The sequence below is a fragment of the Heliangelus exortis genome, chromosome 2, assembly GCF_036169615.1.
Source record: "Heliangelus exortis chromosome 2, bHelExo1.hap1, whole genome shotgun sequence".
Taxonomy (NCBI): Eukaryota; Metazoa; Chordata; class Aves; order Apodiformes; family Trochilidae; genus Heliangelus; species Heliangelus exortis.
This window is the reverse complement of record NC_092423.1, coordinates 122,615,619-122,638,763: the sequence shown is the minus strand read 5'-3', so window position 1 is coordinate 122,638,763 and position 23,145 is coordinate 122,615,619. Positions and strand designations below refer to the sequence as shown.

At 42.1% G+C, this 23,145-nt stretch overlaps 1 protein-coding gene and 1 long non-coding RNA gene across 5 annotated transcripts in view; both read left to right on the top strand.

Annotated features, from left to right (window-relative positions):
• Nucleotides 1-1,991: 1,991 nt before the first annotated feature.
• Nucleotides 1,992-23,145, top strand: part of ZNF704 (zinc finger protein 704) — a 107,062-nt gene continuing 85,908 nt past the window's right edge. For 2 of the 4 annotated variants that reach the window (XR_011724586.1, XR_011724585.1), the window contains exons 1-2: nt 1,998-2,709; nt 20,086-20,333. Coding sequence is in view for 2 of the 4 variants with exons in the window: in XM_071737840.1 (XP_071593941.1) it covers nt 2,428-2,709; nt 20,086-20,333 (530 nt within the window). In the remaining 2 variants the exon portion in view is untranslated. Of the gene's footprint in view, nt 2,710-20,085; nt 20,334-23,145 lie in introns of all 4 variants that reach the window. The other 2 variants (XM_071737840.1, XM_071737838.1) reach the window with 2 other exon arrangements.
• LOC139793777 (uncharacterized) lies at nt 3,063-5,318 on the top strand. The gene is made up of 2 exons (XR_011724796.1): nt 3,063-3,454; nt 4,710-5,318. It is a non-coding gene; the product is annotated as an uncharacterized lncRNA (long non-coding RNA).

Here is a 23,145-nt window from a genome sequence, read left to right as displayed (position 1 = left end):
GTTCACCTGCTGTCCTGCTCTGCTTTGAGAGCTGAGGGGCCATGACCCGGCATCATCATGGGGGAGAAGACAACAGAACAACCCCTGGCAGGCAGGCCTGGCATGTTTTATCTCTAAGAATCTGTCTGAGCCTCTCTTCTTTGCTGAGTTGTTCAACTGAGAACTAACAGCTTGATTATTGGTTAACAATCTCTGCTTTTATGTTCACTCATAAAAATCTCAGGGCAAGAGGCATCAAGTCATCTTACAGTGGGTTCCGGAACTAACCTGACAAAAGGGCTGAATACAGAGTTCAAATAAAGGCAGAAGTGTAAAGTATTGCTGAAGTTAACAGACGTGCCTGTGCAACTGTCCTTTTCATCACTGTTTTCTGTTTCTGATTATGTTCTTGCTCCAGCTAAGACATACAGACCTTCGAAAACCCTAAGAAAGTCTCTCAGCATTTATCCCAGTATGTGGTAGAGAGAGCATTGGGACGTTCAGTAAAGTAATCCCAGTAATTGTGAACACAAGCCATGACAGAAGATCACAATTAGATTTAGGTGGTATTCAAATGATACAAAATATTTTAAGTAATTTTAATGCTAGGAGGTATTCATATTATTACCTTGATGTACAAGTATGAAGGAAGAAGAGAGAATACCATTTAAAATCACGGTGGAATTCATGTTCAAGGCAAAACCGAAGCAGAACATTTTGTCAAACCTAAACCTTATTTCTGAACATTCAATCTAGGAATAAAAAAAAGCTTTTTTTTTTTTTTTTCTTCCGCAAACCTAACCTTTCTGCAATATCAGCTTCAAAAATCCGTGACAGATCCACTAACCAGGTATCAGAATGCTAAATACTTGTGCAGCAACAGGAAGAAAAGACAGGACACCTCGGGGTGGTGCATGCCAGGGGGTTTGACTGCTGCTCTGTTCTGCTGTGAGATGGGCTGACCCAACATTGCACTGCAGCTGATCAAAGCTGTGGTAAAATGCCTGAAAGTGTCACTTTTAGATAGGTGAGGAAATCCAGTTGAAAGACTTCATATGCTTGAATTTTCCAGTGATTCTTTCGCAGATCTTGTCCAGAGATCCACAGGCTCTGGGAACCTTGCAAGACTGAATAAAAACAACTGGGTTCTGGGGTTGCATTGACAAAACTGAAACAACTGGCAGTTAAGCATGGAAAGTAACGTCATTACTTCTTTAAGAATGGGTTCTGTATAATTTCTCGCCTAGAAAGTGCTGCATGCTACACTCCAAAAAGAATAAATATTATTACTTTTAGACCATGACAAATTAACCTTGTGTTGGAGGTGAAGCTTGGCTCCATGCTGACATGTCACGTGTATGTGTGGCCTGTTGGCATCTCTATGAAGCAGAATGTGTGTGGAGAAATGTGAACATTGAAAAGAGAATTACTGTAATTCACTTGTGAAAAAAAAAAAAAAGCCTTTCAAAAAGAACATTAAAAGGCAGAATTAAAACTTATAGAGGAAGAGGTTAGGAAAAGCACATATCAATCTTAAGTATAACTCAATCTCAGGAGGTTTTAATAGATGGTAGAGAAACCTCTAATAAAATGGTGACTGTAATTGTCCAAAGCTTGGTTTGGACACTTTTAATTTAAAAAAAAACTTTTCAGAAAGGCATTTTAAAACTTAAAGCACAGAAGTACTACCATTTAAACTGAAAATTACTTCCCTAACCATCCTAGATAGATTTCTCCACAGGCTGTAGATAGCTCTGCTTCCATTTTTCATCTCAAAAGAAATCCCAGACTCTCCAGCTTTTTTTCCCCTGAAAAGTTCCATTTTTTTCCATTTATGTTTTTTTGGGGAGGAGAGGTGAAATAATTTTATTTCACCCGAGACATCTGGCAGCCTGTCCCGTTTGCCGTTTAAGCAGCCCCGGCCCTCCTGCCATTTAAGCATTTAGACAAACCGCCGGCCGGGGACGGACCGGCAGGGACGGACCCGCACCCCGCTTCCCCGGGAGTACGGGGCGAGGCAGGTGGGCGGCGGAGACCGGCACCGCGCCGCTCCGCAGGGAATCGCGGCCGCGGGCGGAGGCAGCGCGGCCCCGCGCAGCGCCTGGCGGAGCCGCGGGCGGCGGGAATCCAGTCCGGGTTTTGGTGCCGGGGACCAGTGGCGGCGAGGAAGGGCGAGCGGGAGCGGACCCCGCGCAGTGCCCGACAGCCGGGCCGGGCGGGCAGGCCGGCGGAGAAGGAGGAGGAGGGCGGCGGGAGCAGGTGGGGGAGCGGCGGGGCGGCCGTGCCCGCGGGCCCCCATGGCCGCGGCGCTCCCGCCGCACACACCCACCGCCGCCCCCCGGTGAGCGCCGCCGCCGCCGCCCCTTGGGCTCGGTGCTGCCGCTGCCCGCAGCCGGGGCTGAGCGCGGCGGGAGGCGGGCCGGGCCGGGCCGGGCGGGCGGAGGCACCATGCAGGCGCGGCGCTTGGCCAAACGCTCTAGCATGGGCAGTCGGCGGCTGAGCGCGGGGCCGGCGGCCGCGCAGGCGGACGGGGTCCGGCCCCCCAAACCCGAGAGCGCCTGGAGGCCGCCCCGGCGAGAGGGCTCCGCCGCGGCGCTGGAGGAAGAGGACGAAGACGAGGACGTGGTGGTAGAGGTGGAGGAGGAAGAGGAGGAGGAGGAGGCCGGCCTGGAAAGCCCCCCCTCGGCGCTGACCGGCCACGGCAAGGGCCCCCTCCGGGGGAACCTGAAGGTGCGTCCCGGGGAGGGTGAGCACGGGAGTGGGGCGGTGGCGCCAACCACCCGGCCCGGCTCGGCTCGGTTCGGCTCGCTGCCGGCAGAGGGGCCCAAGCGGGGGTGGCGGGGCGGGGCGGGCCAGGCCGGCCGGTCCCCGGGCTGGGCCGGGGGAGCGTTGGGGGCGGCCGCCGTGCCCCGCCCCGGGCGGGCTGCCTGCGGCTGGCGGCAGGACTCGGGCTTGTGGCGGGGTGGCCCCCGGGGGCGGCAGTGGTGCTGCCGAGCGGGGGAGGGAGGCGGGGGCGGCCGGGCTTGCGTTCAACAAGTCCTAGATGAGGCAGGGGCCCGGTGCGGCCCGCCGGGAGGGCGGGGGTGAGCTGCCTCTGGGGGCTCTGGAGCCCTGGGTGGGGGGGGGGGGCCGCTGCGGGCAGCTGCGCGGCTGAAAGGGGGCGTGGGTGGGAAGTCACCCGAAGTAGTTTGAGTATTGAGAATAAAGACTTTCCTGGGCGAAGTCAGGGGTGGTGAAGGGTGTCCGACCCGGGCGTTTGCGCGGAGGTTTTTTTCAAGACAAGTGTTGGCCGCCGGGTGTGCGGGTTACGGGGTGCTGCTGGGCAGGGCGGTGGAGGGCTCCTGCCAGGGAAGGTGGACGTCGGATGGAGATTTGGGCGGGAGGTTTGCGAAAAGTTTCTGAATGCAGCAGCAATGCTGTGTAGAGGCCCGATTCAAATCCCATCGAAGTGTGCTTGGGCAGTCCTCTGAACTCGGTGCGTTTTGGATCAGCCTGCTGGATGCTTGTGGGCTGAGATCCTGCAGGCTCAGACTTAATTACTTTATCTTGAGCGGTTTTCTGCAATTATTTTTCTCTTGGGATAACCCGGACTAGTAACGTTAAGTCTGTGTGTAGGTCTGTAGTCATGTGATAGGTGTGCGCTAGGTATGGAAAGCAAATGTATATCGAAGCTTAAAGGGTATTCATTTGGATAATTATTATTACCTGAGAAAGGATCAGAGTCGGCCTGGTATTAGTGCTGTATTACCAATGGGGTCTTTCCTGTATCTGTCCCTGTAAGAAGGAAAAAAAGGAACTAAAACTAAAAAACAAAAGATCCTTAAATAAAAGCAGCAGTCAAAGTACAAGTTATCCCCATATTGATTCAGAGCAAATTTGGTAAAGCCTTGACGGGATAAATCTGACCCAGTTAGGTTATTGGACCCTGTCCTTGTAACTAACTGTTCAGTCAGTCTATCAAAGGCCAGGAGATGTGGTTATGGCCTGTCTGGGTCAGCCCCATCTGTGCCACTGAAGTGTGACAGGCTTGGATAATATTGTTACAAAACCTGTTCACGCTTGACTTGTAGCTGGAGGATGAAGAGTTACCAGAATGGTGGTGTGGCCCCATCTGTATCCCCAATGCATCAAAAATTAAAGGTGTAGAAGAGGCTTAGAGAAACATTCACTATGTACTTAATAGGTAAAAAATGTGGAATTCTCAAATGGAGCACAATAATCAGATGGATTACATAGGTATAATATGCATATAACATGGGTTATTGGAGTGTACTCTTTGTCAGCACCATATTTTCAAGTAGTAGGTCTTTTATAAAATAAATCAAGGTCATTGGTATTTCTCTCTTGCGTTGAGTACCATGTTTGCCTGTAAGAACATTGTGCTCACATGTATTTACCTACTTGAAAAATAAGTCTGCCTCATATATGAGATGACTGCAATAATGTGTAGACTACTTTCAGTACATGTAAAATCTCAAGTCATCTGCAGCACTGTAGTTCAGTAACTATGTGCAGGCATTTACTGACTATAGAAGAATAATTAATGACCTGCCTCGTTTTTGCTTTCATTATTTATACTGTTAAGTATTACAAATTTAAAACAACTTAATTACATTTTTAATTTAGATTTAATTAATTTTAATTAACTTTTTAATTTTTAATTAAAATTTAAAACTGTTACAATTTAATATTTTTTAAACATCGCCTTTGCTTTTTGCGTATTTCTTTAGAGACTGACAAAATGGAGTATGTACAGCTTAATCTAAAGATTCTTCCAAGTAATTTTAAAGCAACAGATTAGATGTGAGAAAAGTGTGCATGAAGTGAAAACAGAAGACCGAAAGCAAAACGGCAGGAGGGTAATAGGGATGGCATGATCAGCATATCTGTACTGTACTGCAGTGGGTTTAATTCACTCCACGGAAACTGATGGCTTTGGGGATCTGGAGAGAAGAGAATGAAGTAGGGTTTATCTGGTATATGGTGAGCAAGCCTCACTGCAAGCTGTAGAGGTAAGCCAAATTGCATGTAAACCACTAAAGCACTATGATTGAGGATTTGGGATGGTAATGAACATGGGCTTGTGGTAACTTGTCACCATGGTGCAATGTTTTCTCTACTGCTATAAATATTAAAGGAGTTAGTGCTTTCTTCTGTTTAGTCCAGCTGAACTGCCGCTTCACTTCCAGCCTGTTTTCTGCCCCCAGATTTAGAATATGGACAGAGGACATTCCTAACCCAGCAAAGTATGTGGACTCTTCCTTTTTTTCAATCATTATGCTTCCCTGGTCTCTTCCCTTCATCTTACCATGAGCATCCATTAAATTATCCATTCTGGATACTGGCTTGTGTGTGAGCACTTGTCTTTTAAACATCTCCAGGAATGGTTATTCTACCACCTGCCTGGGCAGCCTGTTTCAGTGTTTGTTCTTTCAGCAAAGCAGTTTCTTCTTATATCCAGTTTAAACCTCACCAGGTGAAACTTGACACCATTTCTTCTCATCCTGTCTCTTGATAGTAAGAAGAGACCAACACCCACTTCACTACAGCCTCCTTTCAGGTCGTTGTAGAGAGTGATGAGGTGCCCCTGTGCGTCCTTTTCTCCAGACTAAACAAGCCTAGATCCCTCAGCCACTCCTCACAGGACTTGTGCTCTAGATCCATCACCATCCTTATTGCCCTTCTCTGGACTGGCTCCAGCACCACAGTGTCCTTATAGTGGGGGCCCCAGAACTGAACACAGTACCCAAGGTGTGATCTCACCACTGCTGAGTACAGGGGCAGGATCCCTTCCCAAGTCCTGCTGGTCACACTGATACAAGCCAGGATGCTGTTGGCTTTCTTGGCCACCTGGGCACACTGCTAGCTCGTTTTCAGCTGGGTGTTGATCAGAACACCCAGGCCCTTTTCCTCTGGGCAGCTTTCCAGCCACTCTTCCCCAAGCCTGTAGCATTGCACGGGGTTGCAGCCCAAGTGCAGGACTTGACACTTTGCCTTGCTGAAGATCATATATTTTGCCTCAGCCCATCAATACAGCCTGTCTGGCTCTTCTATAGAACCTTCCTACCTTCCAGCGTATAAACACTCCCTCCCAACTTCATGTTGTCTGCAGACTAACTGCACTTGATCCCCTTGTCATTGATAAAGATGCCAAAGAGAACTGGCCCTGTTACTGAGCCCTCGGGAACACTGCTTGTGAGTGGCCAGCAGCTGGATTTAACTCCATTCTGTATAGGCTCCATCTAACTATAGGATCATCTTGGGAAAAGCAAACCTTTTTTTCTTCTTCTTTTTCCTTGATTAGCAAAGTGCTGTTTAATTTAGCTTTCATGTGTGCATTCATATACATTCATTTTAACAGGCAGTTTGCAAAATGCATACTTGGACTACTACTGCATTTCATGGTGAAGAGATCTCTAAGACACATTAGGAACTTGCATGTGTTCCTTCTCAGACTAAAAATGATAAAGAGGTTCTTATAAATACCACTAGTTAATAGAGCACCAGAACTGATGTTCTGATCTTGAAGTAGGGTCTTGTTAGGGTAGGCTGTGTATAGACTCAGAACAAGCATAATACTCCTCTACCCCCTTCTGCAAAGTTGAAGAGTAACACAAGAGATAAATAATTGATAATAGTAGACTGTGTGGAACAACTAAAGGATGAGATGAAAGGCAGGTAGACATTTGAAGTTTTGTGTTTTTGTAAGTAGATAAACCAAATCAATTTTTAAATTTCAAACTTTATTCAGTTTCTTAGAGTCTTTGAGTGAAAACCGGGCTAGTGAAGTTGGTGTGGAAGCTGCACAACTAAAGAAAAAAAAAATACATAAGTAAGGATTACTGGAGGCAGAGCTGGGGCTGGTAGGATTGGAAGACAGTATTTTTTTCCACTTTCCAATAATAAAGAATTAATGGGAATAATTTGCTGAGGATTTTTAATGGTGGGGCTTTTTGTTGTTGTTTTCTGTTGGACACAGATGAAGCATAAGCACTTTGTCCTTAAAAGGAATTGTATTAGAAAAATACTTACTTGCTAGAGTGGTTTCAGTCTAGAAAGAGCTCAGCTGAGAATGGTCATTTGGCTGCCTTCAGCTGTGCAGAATGTACTGGGGCATGGAGATGTGCTGCTGAGTCTTTATCATAGGATGGCTGAGGTGAAAAGGGACCTCTGGAGGTCATCTGATCCAGCCTCCCTGCTCAAGCAGGGCCACCTGGAGCTGGCTGTCCAGGATTGTGTCCAGATGACTTTTGAATTATCTTTGAGGAGCAAGACTTCACAACCTCTGTGGGCAATCTGTGAGGATTCCAGAGTTGGACCCAATGCTCCAGGTGTGGCCTCACCAGTGCTGAGCAGAGGGGCAGCATCGACTCCCTCAACCCCCTGACAATACTTTCAGCCCAGGACACCATTCATCTTCTTTGACTCAAGTGCAAATTGCTGGTTCATGTTTAACTTGGTGTCCATCAGGGCCTTTTCTGAACTTTAACAAGTACTGGTGCCTGGGGCTGTACCCTGCTGGGTGCAGGACTTTACATTTTCCCTTGTTGAACTTCATGAGATTTTTTTTTTTTTTTTTTTTTTTCATCTGAAAACAAAGCACTGAGAAAATGCTTTTCATCATCTGGTAATTAACATTTATAATGTGTCCTATGTCAAGAGCAGATGCAAGGATGATCTGTGCCTTTCCTTTCTGTATGCTCTTCAAACTTTGCTTCTGACCCAAGGTTACAGAGAAGCCTGCCAGTCCTGCAGAACAGCTTTGAAGTCTTGAGTACAACTCTGTGTTTTTCCAGCTTCTAGACAAGAAATTCCAGTGACATGAGAGCACCAGAAAGATCTTAGCAGACTCTGGGATAGATCTGGGCTTCAAACTGTGCCACTTGGCCATCTCAAAGAGGGGAACTTTGCTGCTTGGGCAGTTGGAAGCATGCTGGTCTTGGCTGGTGTTTGCTCTGTAAACACTGCTGTGAATTGAGCAATGATGCTTTTTTATTTTTTTCCCTCCTCCGAATTAGAATGCCCACTGGCTTTGTAATACTTTCAAGTGATTTATTGAATTGCTTATTTCTAAAAATAGTGAGCAGCCTGACCATTCCCACTGCTTGAGGCCAGCCCAGAGACTGCAGAAGGATGGTAGGTTAAGAGAGAAACACTTAGTAGTGTTTTGTGGTTTTATTTACCAAAATTGGAACAGGAACTATAAAGTGACTAAAAAAGAGTGTTCATTAGCTCCTATGGTGATAAGCTTCTATTTCACTAACTTGTGTTGATGTTTTTCACTGTAGTGTGTTGCCAGACAGACCACCTAGGAATTTGTAACCTTATCGCTGTTGCCGAACAATCTGTGAGGGGATCACTTTCACTGCTCTGGCACCTTGCCAAACTTTCCAATCCCAAACGATGATTGCGGTGACATTTATCTCATTGTATTAAAAAGTACATGTGTGGGTGGTATTTGTTGTCTGACAACAAAACTAATGAAGACAGGAAACTGAACATATTTCTGTTGCTCAAACTGTAGATAAAAATACAGATCTTTTATTGGTGTTTTTACAGTACATAAAGATTCAAACTTCCATAAAATCCTGACCCAGCTGAAGCAGATGAAAAAGTCCTGCTAGTTTAAGCAGATTTTACTTCAGCCCAATTATATAACCAGAAGGCTGAATCTGTTAGTCTCCTAAAACCTTTCTACAGAGATCCTAATAATGTTTAAGTGTTGCTGCATACTATAGAAGACTCTTATGATCACGGGACACAGAGTCAGAGGGAAAGCAAAATGCCTCAAGTATTCAGTACAGGAGCTTGAAAGTATATAGTTAATAATTTTACCATCTTTAATATATTTTTTTAACATCCTGGGTAGTATGTTGCATGAACTTTAGATAGGCAGCACAATTATGGCAGTCGTAAGACTGAATGTTTACTTAATATTTTTCTACTGCTTTAACACACGTAGCTAATGGCTACATCATTTTGGGATGTATTTTCACTTCAATATGTGTGACCACCACTGTTCTAGGCAATTGTCCTTACTTTCTCAGGACAAGAGAGAAATGGTTGGTCTTGCAGGTATTTCTCTTTCCGTGCTGGTAGATCCCACTGCTGGAGCAGCAGCCTTTGCAGCACAGCATGCTTTGTGCCCAGGCACTGGCTAAAACCAGATGGTGTTTGTGAAGCCATGGTGAGATGATTTAATAGTTCATCAGTTCCAAAAAGGGTCAAGTATTCCCCTCTCCATCCTTCCTCCATCTCCCAGCCATGTGCTAAGGTACCTTGGGCTTGTGTCAGAATTTGCTGTGTGCTTCTGTGGGCTACTTCAGTAGCAATAAATTTGTGCAGTGGAGTCTGTAGACTTTGTAACTTAAGTGAGTGAAGGTGACTCAGAGAAGAGTTTGTCAAACACCTTGATAGTGCAGAAGAAAAGATGAGAGATCACATTTTGGGCACACAGAGGGGGAAAAGGAAGATGAGGAAGGGAGCAAGCCTTCCTCCTTTAGAGGTCAGCAGTCATTTGTCTGATTTGGCTGTGCTTGACTTTGGGCTTGTTCTTCAGATTCTTTGTGAAGGCCCTTTTCCCACGAGATTTGCATCCCTCTAGTGGTTTGGTCAAGATCTGAATTCTAAGAGAAGGTCATGTTTGGCTTCTGCAGGTTCCTAGTAGTGTTATTCCATTGTTTCCAGGTATAATGAGACGAAATTCTGTCATACTATTTTTCTGCATAGTCAGACCCAAAAATAAACTCCTTTTTTGGCACCTCTCCCACTCTGAACAGGAAAACTGCTAAATGTTTTTGTCTGTAAACAAAGGTGGCCAAACGTGTATTTGGAAGAATCTCTTTAACTGGCAGCAACGCTCTTTGCTTGTTCATCTCCTCGGAAGGAAGAGCTTTCTGCTTCCAGGCTCAAGATCAGTTAGAGGAAATAAGGATCTGTGCTTAATTCTGATCTTGTAGTATCTCCTACAGACTCTTTGCCTCAGGGATCAGCACTGGCCCCTGCAGCTTTCACTCACAGTGCCTGTTTCACTCCAGAGTTACAGCAGTTGGAAACATCTGTGAGCTGTCTCGGTTTAATTTATCAGAAATCCCGTCATTTAAACAAACAAGTGAAGTCTTTTTATTCCCATGATGCTAAGGCAAATGGATTACATTTCCATAGCCTCTTTAAAGTGATCAAGGATCTGCAGCATCTCATCTCTGTCTGACTGCTTCCAAAGTTAGACAATAGCTTCTGACTTTAGAAATCTCACCCCCCCCTCGGTAACGTACTTGCAAGAGATCTCAAAAACAAAGCTAATCTGTTTTTCTTCTCAGCAGACATGCTCTGATGTATTATCTCTATCTGGACAGAGGAGGGGTCTTTCAAATGCAGATAAACTGATCAAGGGTGCCTTGCTGAGGAGCAGTGAGCCAGCATTTCCAAAATGTTCTGCAAGTGTGGGCAGTTTCCCACAGCCTCCTGTATACTGTGATTTTTGAGGGCTCTGCTTGCTTGATGATGAATGAGGTGATAGAAGTAGTGATGGTATTTCTCCCTTCTGCTTCCAACCACTGCCATCTTTACTGATCCCAAACCACCAGCAAATGAAGAAAAAGAAACAAGTGGCACTTCTCTTACATCTTCAGCAATGGTCTTGAAATAGTTGAAACCAACTGTACTTTATTTGTACTTGAAATTTGGGAAATACAGGCCAGATTTCTGTCCATACACAAGGTTGTTGTGTACAACTTCTTAATGTAGACAGAATAAATAATAGGGGGGGGTTAAGACAGTAGATACTTTTCCACTGGCATCTGGGGCCGTCTTTGCATCTCTTAAAAGTAGGAAAAATCACCATTTCAGAGAAAACAAATATTCATAGGCATACTGTGGAAAATACCCTGATGTTGAGTTTTCAGAGCCTTGTCTAGTGCAGTACAAAACACCTGGTTTGATGGTGCTCACTAACTACAACTTGTAATTCCAACCAATAACACTATGGAAGTAAGAACAAAAAAGGTTGAACTTCCCTGCTACCCCACATTAGCATGCTTATCTTTAATTCAATTTAATTATCTTTATTCAACTAAATTATCTTTAATTTAATTTAATTTTTTAAACTTTGCCATAGATGTCTGGCAAGACCCAGTGTATCTTCCTCTTCTGTCCTTCAGTGCTCCTCAGCCAGCCCAGGGCACACGTTTCCAGTCCCTCTCCTGTTTTCTGCATGGCCACAGCTTGCCCCAGTGGCACCAGGCACTGCTCATCGCTCTGCTTTGGCCACAGGAGAGGCAAGGGGAGCACACTGCCTGGCAGGCAGCCTTTCCCCTGCTCAGCCAGGCATGTACATTGCTGAGAGAAAATTAGGTAATTGGTTTAGTTCATTTTAAACTCATTGTTTGTGAAACCAATAAATGGGAAGGCAATTACAGCTGCCCATTCCTGGCCAGCCAAGTCCTTTTTAGCCCGGTGGAGCACCTGAGTGTGAGCGGTTTTAGCAAAGCTTGAAGTGCAGCAACAGAATTGCTGAATGGAAAATGAACCTATTCTTTGCAACTGTGATCCTCCTCTTCCCTTGTTTTCAAGGCTTTCCAAAATAACTTCTTAATTTTTAGTTGTTGAGAGTCAGTGTGGTTTTCAGGGGTGTTTTTTTTATTTAAGAAAATGAAATTGTGGCTTAAAGACTTCTACTGAGGTGCTTCTAGAGATGTCATGCCTGGATGCCATTGTCTAGTTAAAGCCAGCTAACTGGTGACTGCCTAGCTGGTCCAGAATAGAGAGCATGGAGTTATTTCTTTGAGACTGTGACACTGAAAGCTAATTTTGAAGATGCATGTATTCAATGATTAGTATTAAAACTCGGTAATTCTTACTAATTGGTGTCTGACTGTCTTACAAGTCTTGTCACATACTTTTCTGTAAGGAGCTTACTTTGGTAGAATACAGATGAGAAAGGAACTTGCCATACTTTCACATCTTCAGCCTTTTCTTCATGTGATGGCGAAAAAAGGCTCAAAACATCTCCAAATCATTTCTGTTTAGACGTGAAAATGGAGTATGGCATGGGACATGAATTCCCAATGTTCCTTGCTGACTCTCCATCATCTCAGTAACATCTCTCTGTCCAGTAGTTAGTAACTGGTTAGTAGCCAGTGCAAAAGTTCAGGTGTCAAGTTAATTGTTTTATTTTGGGTTCAATGGGTGCCTGAATGGGTACTGAATCTCAACTCAAATGTGGGAGTGAAAGTTTCTGTCATTCACTTGGATAGATGCTATACAATTCAGAAACTCCTTAGGCTGCTGCTGGGATACACTGTTTTTGTAGATAAGCTGTAATTAGGCAGGTAAGCACTGACATACATGTGAGGATGAAGGATAGAAACTTCTTGCTGACTCCAGTTCTTGCTGCCTTACACCATATTGTGAATCTCAGCAACATAGATGTTTAATTTGTATTTTAATATCCAGAAAATAGGTTCTATTGATGGTTTTGTATAATCAGTCAAATGGCGAAGATAGGGACTTTGTCATAGCCTGGTTTAAAATGAATGCTACATTATAGTACATTGATGCATTCTGTATATCGTAAAGAACTCTTACAGTGACCTCAAAATTCATGATCTTCCATATTGTTTGAGAGCAGCAGTTTACAAATGCTGAGAGTGATTAGATTGACATGGTTCATGTGTAATGAGCAACTGCTGGTGAAGCAAGTAATTAAATGCTAAGTATACTCAAAAATGTAATAATACATTGAAATTCAGGGCAGATTATTTCCAAGCATCATTATGAGAATCTGTCTTGTCTCTCTGTGTTCCAGTATGAATAGAGATTTCTGGCAAAATGGAAATTCAATGCATTCTTTCCTTCTAGTGAGAATGCTGTTTTGGGATGGTGAAAATTAGAGCCTTTTTACATTAAAAAACCCCTCTGTTATGGGAACTTTAACTGGAAAGACTATACAAAGCAGTAGGAATAAACCAAAGCCTTTGTCCTTCTGGGGATTTAATTCAAATATTTTTTACTTGCATGTTATCTTGGTAGTAAGTTTGGTGTTTCTCATTGCTGCTTGCTGGATTCCTGACTGCTTTATTTTTCAAAAAAGTGTCTTTAGCCCTCTACCTAGATTGTATCCTAGCAGTTCAGACTGTCCTGAGAAAAGTCTTGGCAGTTACTGAACTCTTGTTTTGGCTGAACTTTTAAAATGTGGAGCATTTTAAATATATGTATTTCATTATTGTTTTCCATGAATACGCTAGGCTGAAATACACTGATCCTTTCTTTTGCTTCCCCCATTGAGCTGCATATTTTTTTCTGTAGTGGATCAAAAAAAAATTTTAAAGCCTTGTTTAAAAAAGAAATCCTGTGACTTTTATTTTGGCACCAGGTGGAAGATTTCATTGCCAATCCGTAACACTTAACATGCTTATATCTCTTTCAGAAAAGAGGTGGTTACAGAGTCAGAATGAAAAAATTGTTTATAAAACACCCAACAGTTATACAGCAGGTTGGCTGGTGCTAAACCATCTTGTAGCTATTGGTGTTTTTTAAATTGGTGTTAAAAAAGATTTTTTGATAGAATTAGACCAACTGATTACATAGCAAAGTGTATGGAAATAAAGAGTCTTCATCCTTAGCCGTGTCTTCTTTAACAGCTATATAGTGTTAATATTGTGCGTAGGCCTAGGGACTCACAATCAAGTTTTGTTTGTTTTTTCTTTTTAATCTATTGACAAGGTAATTTTATCCAGAACTGTAGCAGTGTGTTGAGTGGCTGTTGTTGGGGTGGAATTTTTTTGCGAGTGTGGTTTAATTAGCATGTTCCCTTTCCCTCCTACTTCCCCTCAGTCTGGAAAGCAGCCAGTGTGGCTTGTGAGGGATCTTGCTGGATTTGGAATGAAGTGACAGGAGGGGTTGAGTCCAGTTAGGGTGTAGCTGAAGTAAAGGAGTGTAGCTTTACCAGCTGAGGGAGAAAAGGAAGTTTGTACAAAAATGGAAACATGGCAGTGGCATCAGGATTATTGAGATGAGATGGTCTTTTTTTGCATGCAGTCTGCTTTTGTAAAGACACTTCCCTCCACCCTCGTAAAATATTTTTTTGTGTTTTATAGAGATGCTTGTATTTGTTGTTGTTGTAAAATGGACTATTTTATCTGTATGAACAAAACAGAATGGCACAGAATAGGCCACAGTTGCAGGATTATGCAATTTACCCAGACCTCTAGGATTCAAACAGTGCATGCAGGGGACTTTCTCAGGCATCTAAGTCCTTCTAGAATCCCAGTAGTCAAAGTAAGGAGAAATAATAGTTAGCTGGTGTCTCCCAGAAGATCAGGGAAGCGTGCTGGGCTCTTGGTGCTGTTCTGCTGCCTGACAGTGTGACACAAGCCAAGCCTCTGTTTGCTGCCCTGCTTCTTGGCAGGCAGATGCAATCCACGTGTGGCTGCATCTTCTTCATCAGCCATAAATTGTTCCAGACTCTGCATGGAGTCCCAGGGTTGGAGGCAGTGCTGCTTGGGAGAGTGAAGCTCTGCACTGGGCAGCTGCCTTCTGCTTGTGCACTGCCGTCACATCCAGTGTCCTTGCTGGTAAATCAGCCCCTGAGCTGTTTATAAAACCACCAGCAAAGTAGGCATGGTATGTGGCATGGCAGTTCTTTCAATATTTTTTTCTGTTGCCATCTGTCATCATGTAGAACATTACAAAGCCTATTAAAAATGGGGTCTGTGCTCCTGGTGTGCCCACCTGGATGCCCAGGTGCTGCACAAAAAACCCAGGAAATTTGAAAGACTGTAAGTTGGAGTCAGGTTTACATTTGAAGGTATATTTCTATGCATTTGACTCACATACAGGTAAATCATGCTAATATTCTTGGGAGTTTAATACATTCCATTGAATAGGAAGCACAGACATGTTAATGCATATTAACTACTAGCAAACTATTTGAAAATCAATAACTTCAGTTTTTAAGCAGCAGTGCACCAGAAACAAGGGAAAATATTAAAGCCCAGATAGGTCAGTCAAATATAAGTCTCTGTATTTGCATATAAATATGATAGGTCTTATTCTAGTGTTCGCTGACCCTTTGACTTGGCAGTTCAATACCTGAGCTGTGTTTTTGATCAATAATGCTTTTTTGCTGCTCAGGACAAAATCCAAGCTGAAATTTAAATGAAAGTGGAGAAAACTGCTCTTTGACTGCAAGGTAAGCATCTCATCAGGATGCTTTTGGGCATTTCAGAAATTGACTGCAGATGAGTTAAGGCCTAAACAACTGAAAAACTTCAGTCCACACATTCTCTGTAAAGAATAGAGGAATATTTCTTTAAATTCCTCAAATTTTGTGTCAATGTTGAGTGTTTTAATGTGGGTAGGACTTCCATTGCAACATTTAGTCTTTAATGGGGCCTGTGGACTTCAGCAACTTAGTTATGAAAAGGTACCACCGAATAAAAGTTTCTATAGGCAAGTTAAGATGTCTTTTGCACTGAAAAAATATTAATACACTGCTGAAAATATTAACTGTGGTAACCATGTAGCTGTCATCTGGAGTATTAAACTTTGTCACTTAATATAATAATAATGAATCAAGCAAGAACTTCAACTTAAAAGTAAACCCCTCAGCCTAAGTATATACTATTGTCTTTACAACTTCAAAACAGAAACTGAAACGCTTTCCTTTTGTTGTTTACTGAGGTTTCTGCTTAGAAGCCAAAGCAAGAAATGGCTTTCAGTTTTTGTAGGCAGATTACCAAACTCTCCCTGGTTGAAGCATCTCCTGTCTTGGTCTGCCACAGCACTGTGCTGCTGCTGCACTGGCTGAGCCAGGATATTTGAAACTGAGCAAGGGAAGACCACTCTGAGACACAGCTTTTGCCCTTTAAGAAGTCTGAGCAAATGGTTGTGCTATTAGGTGCTGAAAACTAGGGAGGAGAGTGAGCAGGGGAGACACGGTGGTTGCTGAGAAGCAACAGAAGTAAAGCTGAAGGGACCTGAGCTCCTGGGGGGAAGGTGTGGGTGATACTGGGCTGTTGTTTCCAAGCAGTGGTAACATTAAAGGTGCTAATGGTGGCTTGGCTAATGGTGATGAGAAGCGATGCTGTCAATGACAGCTGAGTATAAATGTGGACAGAAACAAAGGTAGTTTTTAGTATTTGCAGATGGGTTATAACTCTTCTTTCTGTGACTGAACTTCCAAGTGATGTTGTGTGCTTGAGGCCAGGTTGCAAAGAACTCAGATGAAAGTAAGCTGAAGGTTGCTAATGGCTCCAGGGTGAAAATATGCAATGAATTGCAATGAAATAACAGACTATTATAAAATTGCCTGTATGAATGATGATTATTTAACTGTGTGAAAAAACCTGTGCAGGTTTTTATCAGCAGTTGATACTGGAGGCAATCAGGTGGCAAATACAGAGGTATAATGACAAGAAAAGCCAAATCATTAGGGAACAACATGGAGTCTGAGAACAACTGAGGAGAGAGGAAAGCAAGCTATTAGAAATAAACTGAAATACAGCGATGTTACAGTTACCATGTTAACATCTGGTTGTCTTCAAGACAGGCTGCATCTGTTTGGACTAGACTTCCCACAAAATTTTTTCTGAAACATGTTATAGGACCACCATGACCCTCAAAGGGCTTAGAAAAATATGAGGGATCTTTGTAAAAAGAAATCTGATAGGATATGGCAGAACAGTTAACTTACCTGGAAAGATACATTGCAGGTTGTCCGTGTTATTTCTGAACTGTGAGTGATGGTGAAGCAGATCTTGAAAGCAAAGGGGTCCTGGTAGTTAAACATTGTGTTTGCCATAAAGATAGGAACATGATCAGTCAAGTGATTGTGGCCCTCAGCATTCCCCACATTAAGGTCTGATTGTGTAGATGGTTGAATTCCCAGCAAAAGACCCTGTACTGTTCCACATCAGTCAAGTGTCTCAAGTGGAAGTGGTTCACATAGATGTGGTTAAGTCAAAATAGAAAAAAACTGCCTGTGGAGCAGGAGAAAGCTACCAGAGTGGCCACTGAGGGAAACTCCTGGCTTTCTCTTGTGATCACCTGCTTTTAAAGCAGAAAATATTCTTTATCTGCAGTTGCTCTCAAGGGAAGGTTTTGAAAGAGCTTAGTATTTCCAAACACCTGTTGAAAACTGAGAGGAAGAGGGTTAGTGTAAGCAATGGATTTAGTCTTCTGCTGCTTTCTGGCCATTTGGGCAAAGAAACTGCCTGGCAGCAAGCTGTAATCTGATCAGTTGGTTCTGTGTGTTTTGTCCTTCCTCACTGCCATACACTTGCATGAGGCAGGCTATTATGGCACATTGGCAAATGAAAACCAAGCTGTTGCTTGAATATATTTGAACTGGATGTGAACAATTTATATATATATATGAATAGATTATCTGGGATCACAGTACAAGTATTCTGATCTTTACATTTTAGGCTTTATTTGTACAGCTGTAGTCTGAGTCTGCAGCCTTTTGTCATCACTATTTACGTCTGTAAAGAAAACTCAATAGAAAGAAAACTCAATAACCTATGGTACAAAACATTTGCTGAAACTGAGTAAAATCTTAGTCCCATAAATTCAGGGGGAAAAAATCCCTTTGGTAAAATCTTGGCTGTGTTGTGTCAAAAAAATAAAAATCATCCCAATGAATACCATGTTCAGTCTGGCTTTAGAGAGCAGGGAAGGAGGGAGGCTGCCCCTCTCTCTAACAGTTGTGTGGAGCAAAGAAGCAGCTGCTGGGTCCTCTCCCATACGTGTATGGAAACCACTAGCAACCAAACTTTGAAGGGTCTGGAGAATTAGTTCTGTGTGCAGAGGCTGAGGGAATTCAGATTGCGTAGTTTGGAGAAGAGGAGGCTGAGAGGAAACCTTATTGCTCTCTGCAGCTACCTTAAAGGAGGTTGTAGTGAAGTGGGTGCAGGGCACTTCTCTCAGGTAAATAATGATAGGACTAGGGTAAATGGCCTGAAGTTACTCCAGGTTAGGAGTGGGAATGGTGGTGGAATCACTATCCTGGAAAGTATTTAAAAACTGTGTAGTTGAGGCACTTCAACATATGCTCTAGTGGACATGATGATACAGATATTGCAACATATATCTTATTTATTTTCTTGGGGGGGTTGTTAACAGTTGGATGTGGTGATCTTAGAGGACTTAGCTGCGACAGTTCTGTGACAATTTTGTGTGGGCTCAACTCCCCAGCACCCTACCACTCACAGTGGATTTAGCTTCTCTTGCCCTGCTTGGCACCATCCTCTGCACTGGATAAGGTGCCAGTGCCGGGGAGGGAGAAAAATATGTGTGGTCATGCAATGGAAGATGATATGGCAATGTAGGGAGTGGAATTCAAATGCTGTATGTACATCATTTGGGATTATTTAATTCCTAGGGGCTGGATATTGGAACTTGTCTGTTTTCAGGCTTTCTCCTCCCCCCCACATTAGTGTATCTAAATCAATTTTGATGAAAATAGAAGGCAACTTGGCATCTGTTAAGATCCTTAGGCTATTAGAAAAAAGCTAACTGTAAATCTAAGTTTTTTAAAAAGTAATAATTAAATCAGAATTAAATTGATGTTGTCTATATGTCTTCTAATTCTGTGTTATCATGTGCTGATATATCTTCCATGAAGATTTTTTTGGTAACGTGTCATCTGTTTGCGTGTGAAGAAGTGTAAAATGACTGATTCTTTCTACATTTTACGTTCATTAAGTAACAGTTCTGGTTTTGTTCATGAAGCAACTGCTAGAACTCCTTCTGTGGAAATGCTAGAATGAGACCATTAAATCATCAATCTTAAGTATTTCTGTGTTAGCAATAACACATACTTCACAGAACAAAACAGAATTACTATGACAAGATTGTCTTTCCTGTGAACTTAAAATAGTTTGCAGCATTTTTATACCTGCCAAAGCTTAGAAGCTGTAAACAAGGAGATTTGTAGGCAGAAGAATGTATTTTTATTTGGTTTTTTGCAAAAATATATCCACACATACATTCATTAAACTTTTTGGGTAAGGAAAAGGAGGAGAAAGCTGGAAGACATTACAGTTAGTTAGCAGTTGAAGCTCTTATAAAGCACAGATACACAGAAATAACTCTGTTAACAGATTCTTCTGGTAGGTAGGGATGTGAGGAAGCTACAGGGCTGAGAGGCTGGAGGATCTCAGCAGGAGAAGAGGCTTTTGACAGCCTTTGAGATTGGTCTGCCCCATGAAGCTGAGGAAGCATAGCTGGACAGGGAGTGGCATTTCAGAGGAAAATGAAGATTGTGGGCCTTGCTTTGCTTGCTGGGCAGGCAGAGTGGTTTGGTTCTGTTGGCTTCTGTTGTTTTCACCTGCAACCCTGCAATGGTTTGTGTTATAAACACCAACACATTGTATTCCAGAGAGGTAGCGTATTTGTTAAGATACCTGTTTGCTTAGGAAATCTTTGCTCATGGGAAGCAGCAGACCTGAAGATCTGGGAAGTGCTGGGAGTGAAAGAAACAACCTGAGACTACCTCTGTGTGTGTGCCCATGTCCCTTGTTCCTGGATGGGCTCCTCACAGAGATTCTGCCAGCATCACTTGCTCCCATTTGCCTTATGGCAACTGATTTGGATCACAGCAAATTGTATTCAGGCTTATTGAGAAACCCTCTTTACAAATACAATTATTGAAGAACCCAGTAAGTGTCTGTCAGAATCACTTTTTAATTTCTCTGTTGCATTTTATCCGGGCAAACTGGCTTCTTTCCTGGAATTTTACGAGGAGGGCAGCTAAGGTTATTTTTGCATAGTTATGAAGCACAAATGTGTGTAAATTACATACATGTTGTATATACTGTGGTGTCTGATATTCCAGTTCAAATATCTTTTTGATTTAGCATTAAGATGCAACTGATTGCTTTATCAAATGGACAAGAATGAATTTTGCTGGAATGCTTATTTTGCTGGATAGTCTTCAACACTGTTGAGAAATTAATGGCAGTTTCAGAATTTATGAAGGACAAAGAAACGGTAGTCTCTGATTCAAAAAACTAATTAGAAGTAAATGCCTGTGGGTATTGGGTTTCCCCCCCTACATTTTAGGAGAATTAGAGGAAAATGTAATAATTGCTTTCAATTTTACAGGCAGTCAGCATCAAGCGTGAAATGACCTTCCCTGCATTTCAACAGGAGGATGTAAAAAGTGACATCAGTCAAAAACTGCCAGACCAACAGTTTCTCCTGTTCACCACAAAGGAGGAAGATTTAAAAACAGCAGAGACCAAAAAACCAAACAGAGCTCATGAGTATGAAAAGGAAAACACTCGTTCTGTTTGTCTTCTGGAACAGAAGCGCAAGGTTGTTTCTTCAAATATTGATGTGCCTCCAGCAAGGTAAGAAGAGTTGGAATTTTTTTTGTATGTTTAGCTTTAAACTTTTATTTTTCTTCTTTTTTTTTTTTTAAATGGGGTATTAGAGGCAAGTTTGGTAAGCTGTACTATGAACTGGTAAGACTAGTATTCATGCCCAAGTAATCCTAAGGCAATTACAACTCCACTGCTTGAAAATTGGAAACACTGGTAGCAGAGGTTGACACCATCTGCAGTGTAGACTTTATATTGCTTTTGCAATGTTTTTTCTGTTAAAACATTCTGCGGCTCAGGTACTCTCAGTAGAGGAAGATTGTTAACCTATCTTAACCCCAAGAAGTAATTTTCTAAATTAGACATAAGATCATCTTACCTGCTAGCAACTAGATTTTTCTATTTTTCACTGTCATATCTGCAGTTATGGGAGTATTTATTTGCTTGCTCTGTGTAGTGAGGATGTAGTATCTTATGTTGTTAGATTCCTGTATAGATAATGTGGTTTATAAAATTAATTAACAGGTAAAGGTGGTGAGAAAATGCCAATACAGGCAAATCATATTTGCACAAAATTGGCATTTGGGGATTTTTGTGTTGCTTTTTAATTTGTTATTCCTTAATGATCTGTTGTGAATGCACAGAAATGTTTGTGTCTTCAGCATACACATCAGGGCACTTACACTTTTGATTATAGACTGACTATAGGATTTTATTTTGAGAAAAATATTTGTTCTTTAATCTGAGATTTGATGTGTATCACAGCAAGAATTCAAAAGTTTGTGTGTCTATATTTTTCACTTCCCGGTATCTAAGTGGAATAATTGTAAGAGAATGAGAAACTGAGAATTTCATACTGGCTTGTGATTTAAAGAGAAGGGGCTTGAAAATGCAAAGTCAAGAACTTTGAACTTTGGGGAAGGTCTTGACTGATTTTAGAGAGAAAGGGAATGACTCCTCTAGGAAATGCTGAATATTACTATAATAGAAACATATCCAGTAATGCTATGCACTTCTATTCATGGTAAAAAACTGCCAAAAACATTGGGTATGCTGTGTTGCTAGTACTTTTGCTTTTTGTGGCTCATGATTTTGTGTTAGCATCAGTCTCTGCAAAGATTTTTTTCTTAACCTTTCTGGTAAAATTATTTCTTCATAATGTTCAGTGAAAGACCTTCTGAGATTATAATGCCACTTTTAAAATATGCAGTCAAACTGTATGTTTTGTTGTTTTTTTTGTTTGTTTGCTTTCTAAAAGCCAACATAAACTAGTAGGTTGAGACACCTCATCCAGAACAGGATGACTGTTGATTTCCTCTGGCTCTTACAGATGACCTTTGTGAAAACCATAAAGTTCATGAGCATTTTGACAGGATTTTTTCCTCCCCATATATATGTAGTAAAAGGGTTTTCATTAAAAGCTTGAAAATGTTACAGTACTTATTTGAAATTTTCACCAGTGGTTGACCCAGTAATAGCCAAGTGCCCTTCTCATTCATTCTTATGAGTCTCAGAGCAAACAGAGTCATCAGAAAATTCAAGACTTCAGGAAGTCACCTACTCCAACTTCCTGCTCAAACCATATCTTAGTATTCCCATTTTACAATTCAGACAGCCAGTGTACAGGCTTTAAGTGCCTTTCTGTGTGGCTTTATGCAGATACTCCCCTTGAAGTAACTGAGCTTGTCTTTTCTGTAGCTGCAAGATGATCTTGCTTTGGAGAGGTGAATAATTTTTACCCGACTAGATGCAAAAGGGAATGAATCAACTTCTTTAATGCCTTCTTAAGACTAATTCTGACACCAGTTGTGAGAAAAGGATACTTAACATGCTAGGAAATAAATTAACTTGCAAACGTGTCTTCTGAAATTATTTTTTGTTTTTGTATTTTGTTGGGAATAGGGAAAGGATCATGCCATATTGTTGCTTATTTTCAGACATGCAGGTTGGGCTGCATTAGCAGAATCAGAGAATGAAGCAGAAAATAAACCTGGAGTCTAAATTCAATAGCATGATGAACATCTCAGTCCCTATTATTTTGCAGACAAGCTTAAGTTTCACTTTAAATCTGGGGTGAATTATTGGGCTATTCGTCCACAATGAAGAGGAAGAAGGATAAAAACTTTGCCTGTAGATCTTCCTAAATATAGGTGGTTGTAATCAGGCGGGATGGCTCAGTCTCTGTCTTCAGCACAGTTTGGTCTTTAAGTCAAATTCTCTGGTGAATTCAGAGAATTTCAGAGTCCAAGCATTTTAAGTTCTGTTTCTGCTTTATAGGCCTCTTCCAGTCTTTTGTCTAGAAGTGCCCTGATGGAGTTGCATGTTCCCCAGAGGTGAATTCCTTTCCTTCACCTCCTGACAGGACTTGTTGGGTTGACTGTCCTCTGATAAGGACATCCATCTGCCTTCTCAGATTTGTTGTATCCAATTGTGAAAGGTCATCTTGAATTAACCAGATGATGTTTACAAAAGCCTGGGAGAAATAAGTCATTTAATATAATCCTCAGTTTCTTATTGTTACGCACACTCTATTCACAGAAAAATTTTCAGCTCTTGTTTTGAAGTAGAAAAATGCTATGGAAATGAAGCTTGCTAATTATTTTGCTTTTAAACCTTTATGGAGATGAGAAGGTTACCCATTTCTGATGCCAAAGTAAAGTGTAACATGAATTTTGCAGTATACTACTAAAGTCAGGGCAATATATAAGTGATTTTGAGACAGAAATTTATCATTCTGCAGAATCCTTATTAACAAGGACATATGAGTATCTCAGTAAGAGCTCTGAAAAAGGGTTTACAAATGGGCTGGTAACCTGGATAAGTATATTTCATTCTGACCACA